The 8021-nt window shown below is 31.2% G+C and overlaps 1 protein-coding gene across 1 annotated transcript; it reads right to left on the bottom strand.

Moving 5' to 3' along the window:
- Positions 1–213: 213 nt before the first annotated feature.
- LOC116403330 (ABC transporter G family member 31-like) lies at positions 214–6545 on the bottom strand. Its single transcript, XM_031884116.1, is given in 21 exon segments — positions 214–655; positions 793–959; positions 1060–1147; positions 1238–1492; positions 1494–1775; positions 1871–1954; positions 2050–2340; positions 2421–2762; positions 2869–2993; positions 3108–3433; positions 3547–3640; positions 3710–3870; positions 3971–4569; positions 4662–4963; positions 5054–5198; positions 5326–5402; positions 5493–5655; positions 5814–5898; positions 5991–6079; positions 6214–6280; positions 6376–6545. Coding segments are annotated over 21 exon segments (4179 nt in total). The 3' UTR covers positions 214–388.
- Between the last annotated feature and the right edge of the window lie 1476 nt (positions 6546–8021).

The following is an 8021-nucleotide window of genomic DNA, read 5'->3' on the forward strand; positions in this document are numbered from 1 at the left end:
CAACTTTTTTTTTTACATGAATCTTGGAGGAATGATTTTTTCCTGTAACTTAGGAATTAGTTGAACCCAATGGTTTTAATCACCTAAGGCAACGGACTATTTACTAATCCTAAAAGTGTGTGAGCTTGAGTATATTTTTTTCTTTTTTTCTTTCTTTTTTTTAAAGAGAGGATGACAAGCTTTACTTTAGTACGATGAAGCACTAAGTTAATGATAACAATAACACTAATTTTTATTTTAAGAATGTATAACCTTTCAAAGAGCAATAAATTAATAATACAAGAATAATATTCTCCTTTGCAACTCTGATTAAATCAATACATATAAAACTAAAAGAATCCAATCATTTGTTCTAAAATGATTGAGAAGAAAAGGAATAGGTTGTTATCTATCTCTTCTGAAAGTTGATGAGTTTAAGTGAGGTTGCAAAGACTGAGAAGAAAAGGAAGATGAAAGCAAAAAGCACAGCCACTGAAACTCCAATCATTCCATCACCATATCCTAAGCTTACTTCCAAATATTGCTTCACAGTTCCTTCAAAACCAGGTCCTTCAATCATTGTCTCTACATCACCAAGCTGTGAACTTATAATTCCCCTTAGTGTCCATGAAACAGGGCAAGCATAGTAAAACCAAATCCACCATCTTGGAATACTCTGATTTACCATCCAAAAACAAAACAAAAAAAAAAAAAAATCAAAAACCAAATTAAACGGGTGCTGGCCAGGAAAAACGAAAAGTTTTTAAGGTTACTTTTGACAATCTTTCCGTTAATAGATGAGTCATTGCTTACCGTTTTAGGGACGAGAAAGCCATTGAAGAGATTCCATAAAGAGTAAAATGCAGAAGAAACAATGGCTGCCATATGTTGTGTAGGAGTGAGTCCAACAGCCATCATACCATAAAAAGTGAAGTATGTGAATGTCAAGAACATGAAAAGGATGTAAAGTAGAAACTTCCCTGCAAAAAACAAATCATATTCCAAAATCATATATATATATAACCAACATTTAACATAATTTTGCAAGACTTCGATTAGTACAACAAAATCAAATCTTACCTAAACTTCTTTCAAAATTAACCATTAAATATGTGGTAACTCCAAAGATTATGGTTTGTGCACCAATGTATGGAATCTCCATTAGACCCTGTTGAATAATAGGGGTTAGAAAACTTAATTAGCGAATTGGTTGTTGTTATAAACAAACAGTTTTAGAGTAAATTAATGAATTACTTACTTGTGCTAGTGCATAAACAATTGGAGAATACATTCCAGCTGCTCTCTCTCGATAGAATACTGTTCTTTCAATGGAAACAATTGGTTGTACTGAAGAGGCATTATTTACTCCTAAGAATAAACATGCCGTATAAAGAGCTCCTATTACAACAAACACTTCTTGAGTTGAATTCCTTTGCATACCAATATTCCAAAATACTGATCCAAATATTAATGCACCGATCAATGTGAAAACTAGTCTCATTGCATTGTAATGAATGAGGACTTCTCCAATACATAGTTCTTTGTTTCCAAAGGCAACTCATGAATTGAGATAATTTATCTTGAGAGTAAGTTGATTCAAATTTTAATGGCTCTTCACCCTCAGCTGGAACACTATAATGTTCTATGGAAGCTTCAACATCCTTATATTGCTCTGAGTTTTTGTAAATGTCAGCAAAATCTTTCCCAATTCTTTGCTCAAAAGCTGGTGTTGTAACCTCTAACATCCAAGTAGCTGGATTGTATGATTTTGGTATTTGAGTAACTCCACTAATTCCCTACAAAAACCAACCAATAATAGTCCATTAGATCAAAATTGAAACCGAAACAAAGTAATTCTCTCTTTGAGACGAGTTAGTTTTGAAATGTTTACCTCAAAATAGTCGATCATTGACTGCGAATGTGTTCCTAGCTTTCCCCCATATATAACTTTTCCTCCCCGTTTCATAAGAATTAGCTGCACAAGAATAATGCAAAATCATAAAATATGCCAATTACTACATTCCCAAGTATGCTGCTAAAAAGATTCAAACGAGATTATGACCAACTAACCTCATCAAATGCCTCAAATATGTCGATACTAGGTTGATGTATAGTACAAACAACTGTTCTTCCAGTATCAACTGTATTCCGAACAGCTCGCATTACGATGGCAGCGGCGCGTGCATCGAGTCCAGATGTAGGTTCATCCATGAAGATAATGGAAGGATTTGCAACAAGTTCAACTGCAATGGTTAAACGTTTCCTCTGTTCCGTTGATAAACCCGTGCTACCAGGAATGCCAACCAAAGCATGTCTAAGTGTGTCTAGCTCAACCAAACTCATTACTTCTTCAACAAACTCCTGAACCGATTAATCTAACGTTACATTACAAAGTCAACAAGAAAAGTGTGGACAACAAAGAGTCGTGAAATCAAATTTACCTGTCGTTTTTGTTTAGTAATTTTGTTAGGAAGACGAAGAGAGGAGGAAAATTGGAGGCTTTCATCCACAGTGAGTTGAGGAGAATGAATATCATTTTGCTCAACATATCCTGATATTCTAGCAAAGCTATTTTGGTCTTTGGGATAACCTGAAATTCTAATATCACCTTCAATATAACCACCGGTTTTTCTTCCAGCTAGAACATCCATTAATGTTGTTTTTCCTGCTCCACTTGCACCAACTAATGCTGTTAGAACGCCAGGACAAAACACACCACTCACATTTGATAACAACTGCAACTTCTTTTCTCCTATTGATGATCCAGCTTTTTCTTTCATTTCCTGTTATAACAAAAAAAAGAAGAAAATGAAAATGAAGGGACCTAAGATACACAAATAAACATATCATACGAATGTAGTTAAGGGTTTTTGAACCTTATAGACTTACCTTTGGGGTATCAACAAAATAACTAACATTGTGAAAAGTCATTGTTAATGGTTTGAAAGGAAGAATCATTCCTTTTTCTTTCTTCCTTGCTGCAACCGATGGTGTTTTACTGTCTTCTTCTGAACCTTAACAAATTAAATTAACCACTTAATTGTTAAAAAAAAACACACATACACAGAACTGGTATATAAACAAGGTAAAGTCTCTCAAGACGCATACGTATTGGAATTATGACTTACCATTAGCTTCAGCAAAGTTGGCATCTTCAAGAGGGATTATAGTTTGGACTTTTCTTAAAGCTGCAAATAATGGAAGGACAACAAAATTAGGAAAACATTTGGTACAAAATTTTAAAGAATTTGTATGAAGAATAATTTTGAAAAATAAAGATATACATACGACGAAGATAAGCCAAAGCGAAAGTGTGGGCAACATTGAAAAGAATTGCATAAAGGAATAAGACACCAACACCCAACCAATAGGAATAGTTGCTACTAGGGATACTAAGTGAGTGAAGAATGTTGTATCCAACAGTTTCATTATTTCCAAACAATAATGTTGATTTCTGCAAAATATCAATTAATTACCAAATCAAGTCAGATATTAATTATAGAAAAACATTATATTATAAAGTTTTAATTAATACATGTATATGTGTGTGTGTTTACCTCCATCCACCTTGTAGCAGTAAATTCATTGACAGAAATCGCACGTTGGCCATAAGTTAATGGAGACACCCAATAAGCCCATGACAACCATGGCTTAATCATCGCTGAAATTAAAATTAATTCAATTAATTAATTACATATATAATGATCTCACCTAATTAAGATAATGTTACCTTTTGGTAGGATAAATCCACCAAGCAAAAATATGATTAATAAGGCAGCTGAACCAAATGTATTGGCAACCACCATATCCCTTGTTATGGATGCCATCATACAAAATAGCCCTAATGCCATTTGATGAGCCGAAAAGAGCAGTAATATGAATTGAAAGAACCTGAAAATTTTAATCATCGTTTTAATATAAAGTTAGTAATATTATTTTTAGGCAAATGATTCTGAAATACTCAAAAGGAAGGGATTAGATATACACGTACCTTCGGATGCTTGGAGCAAAACCAACCGTATAATACACAACACAAGACCAAACCACAGCTTCAAGTATAGAATAAGGGATACGTAAAATCCAACTGCTTATGGACCATGCCCATGCCGGATAAAACAAATTGTCTCTTTCTTTGTAAAATACAGGCAACCGAGATATCATTAGAGGTAGCTCAGAGAAGCCGTTAAATATTATATGGACTAACCCGTAGAAGAGACAAGATAAGTAAAGGTTGCCATTATTTTCATCTTTTGGGTGTGTTCTCGTGCCTAAAAACATTGTACATGTCACAAATCCAACAAATGCCACCTGACATGTCCTAAAAACGTAAAGAAATTTATGACGGCTAATCAAAAGTCTTTCTCTAGCAAAGCAAGCTCTAAAAAGCTCCCATTTTGAGGCTGCAAATTTGGTTTTTGCCAAAGCTAAAGGATGTGTTTGAGATTTGTCATATGAACAATTAAGCTCTAACTTCAAATGTTTTCCTAATTTTGAATTTTTGAATGCTTCAGCAAATTCTGAAGCACATACAAAAGTGTACGGTCGAGATGGATCCGCCCAATATTGCTCTTGATCCTTTTTTGATGTCACCTGTGATTGTTGTTCCGTTTAACAACAATTTGATTTTAAAAAACTAAACATATAATTCAACAGAAATTAAGTATTAATTCTTAACTACGTACCTCTTGTAAAAAATCAGCAATTCCCTTACGAGGCGGTAATTGAAAACCCAAAGTGTTGAAAAAATCTAAGACTCCTTCTCGAGGGCCTTGGTACACCAAATAACCATCAGATAACAATAGAATATCATCAAATAGTTCGAATGTCTCAGGAGGAGGTTGTAGAAGAGCCATTAATACAGTTGCTTCCATTTCACGAACAAAATTCCCTATACATTTTACTATTTGATATGTTGTTGAGCTATCAAGTCCGGTTGATATCTCATCCATCAAAAGAATTTTTCTCGGACCAACAACCATTTCTCCTAACACCCAACCAACAAAAAGAAAAGTTTAATAACATTGGAAAGATGTAAACAATCGACTGAGAGTTTTTAATGTTTCATTAAACAGACCTGTGGTAACTCGTTTTCTTTGACCGCCAGAGATTCCACGAACCATATGATCACCGACTATTACTTCTGAGCATACATCAAGACCAAGAATTTTCAATACATAATCACTTAAAATACTCTCCTCTTTTCCACCAATTGATGCTGCCTGAACAAATTATCATGAACAGAAAAAAAAAAGTATTAGATTGCAATATCCAATATAGATATAATTATTGTTATATATTAAACACTAAATTATAAAACATATCCTTAAGGAAGAGTACTATACTCACTTTCATGAATGCATCAATATCCGGATTAGGTTGTATGTTCATTTCTTTTTCTAAGTAATCCAACTGTTTTATGTATTCTACAGGAATAGATTAGAGAGTTAATTTGTATATATATATAATCCAAATAATATGAAATGAAATTAAGAAGAAAATGAAAATAGAGAAACCTGCAAAGGGTTCAGTTGAAGCTTGACATCTAGCAGCAAAATCAAGAGTTTCTCCAACCGTTAAATCAGCTAAGAGATTATCGGATTGACTTATGTAGCCACATGTTCTTTGGACGCAAAACTCATCAATATTATGTCCATTGTAACTAATGTTACCACTTTTCTGTAACATAAGTATTCAAAACAATAATAATTAATATACCATAATTATAAAAGTAATATATTTCACCTTAGTTATTATTAGAGTTTTATAGACTTAAAAAATTGAAGAAATTCTAAAAAAAAAAAAAATCAAATAATTAATGAAATTAGGGTTTTAACCTTCAAGTTTCCGTCAAGTTTTCCGGCAAGAGCTCGAAGCAAAGTTGATTTTCCGGAACCTGGAGGACCTAACAGCAAACTCATCCTACAATTTCACCCATATATTAATGATTAAATGTATGAAATATAATATTGCTTTATTTACTAAAGTGTGTATGTGAGTATGTGATTTCGTACCTTCCAGGCTTGATCATCCCACTGACGTTCTTCAAAATGGTCAATGGATATCTTTTTGATTTCATAATTCCTAATGTTGTTACTACATTCTGCATAATTATAACATATTGTACCTTAAGACACAAAACAATACTATACTACTCAAAATGTTAAACAAAACGAGTACCACCTCAATCACATCGTATCCAAAATTAATTAGAGTTGGTAAAGATCTTGAACCCACTTGAACATCCGCTCCTATTTTCAAATTCTCAAATCTCACTTGAACCTTATCTATTTCCACTCCCGCCCTATTACGGTAAATCAAAGATCAAAATAGTTTTTAGTGTAAGAATTTTGTAAGAGTTTAACTATATTATAAATTGTTTGATAGTAATGTTCATACCTATGAAGACGGTGTTTGATTTGAGAAAGGAGATTGAAATTATCTTGATGATGGGTAGTCAAAACCTTATTAAGAATGAGTCTGCGATCCACATTTTTTAGATTTTCATTATTGTTGTTGAGTTGGAGTTCTTCATCTTCCATCACTGTAATCGCTGTTTCCATTGCCATTCTCGAAAGTATTGGATGTGATCCTTACATTCCCTCTCTTCCTTCTTATATTATAAAGTTCTTTGTCTTCTCCTAAAAGGAATAGGAAATATATATATTTATTAGATATAATTAATTAATTAAAAAAATTATTTTATCTTCTCCTAAAAGGAATAGAGAAACCAAAACCAAAGAGGGAAAAGGGAAGTGAATTTCGTATATTTCAAAATTAAAATTATGGTTAGACTTCAAATTTAGTCAATCTGTTCAATTTAGTCTTAGTGGCTCTTGTGCTTAATTAATAATTAATTAGATTTTGAGCTTAATTGAGCTTTCAAAAAAAGTTTTAATTTTTTTTTTAATTAGAAAATAGTGAAATTGGGTGGTTCATTTGAATTTATGACAAAATCCAAAAAGCTAAATCCCACACAAATAGTACTATATAATAAATGTTTATTGAACCATACAAATAATACTCTTTGTGCTAAACTAATCCTTCAATATTGTGCTAAATCACCACTCTACCTTCTACTTTTATTTTCTTTTCATCATCAAAACCAATGGACCTTTATTATTATTTTATATTTCACTTTGATAATTATATGTAATTTATTCCATTAAAATTTGTAATATTTATTCTTTCAAAATAATATTCAATTGCTTAGATATAATTGAAATGTAGTTTGGAATTAGAGGTTTAAATATTTTTATACTTTCTACATTGAATTTATTTAAAAATTTAATGTGGAGTATCAAAACTATTAATTTCTAGAAAATTCAGATATTATATTAATAATATTTCACACTAATATTTGGTATTAACCACACTTCAACAAGATTTTGAGACATTTTTAACCTTCTCATAAATTCTCTCTCATCTTTCCATTCCTCTAATATTTAAAATAACATTAATAACATTATCTTTCTTAAATAATTTTTTTGAAAATTTTCATTCTTTTCTTTCGTTTTCGTTCTTTTTTAATATTTACTTTGTTTTGATTAATATTCATTTGAGGCATAATATTTCAAGCTAATTATTTTCTTTCGTATTCCTAGTTAACAATCACCACAATTTCATCATTGAGATTTTAAAGTTTACGTATAATATTAAAAAATGTATAAATATATGTCACATATATTAAGATAATATATTGTATTACTTCTTTTGTTCGTGCACTCATCCATTATACTCAAATTTATTTCTAAGAAATTCAAATATATAGTATTGTATATATAAATTTTTTTTTTCCTCTAGACAGATTCTTGGTTTGATTATCTAGACAACAAATTTTGATTTCTAAAACACTTTTCTTATTTGTTTTGAAAAGTCCATTGTCATGAGAAACTTCTCTTATGTATTTCTTATGACATTAATATTTTAAAAATATTAAACCGTAAATAAGATTGAAAAGATAAATTCCATTAAATCTTTGTGTAAAGTAAATAATATATAATAACTCGTTAACTTATTCATATATAATGTAAGATTTTAGAATT

This window comes from Cucumis sativus, chromosome 4, assembly GCF_000004075.3.
Source record: "Cucumis sativus cultivar 9930 chromosome 4, Cucumber_9930_V3, whole genome shotgun sequence".
In the NCBI taxonomy this organism is placed as follows: Eukaryota; Viridiplantae; Streptophyta; class Magnoliopsida; order Cucurbitales; family Cucurbitaceae; genus Cucumis; species Cucumis sativus.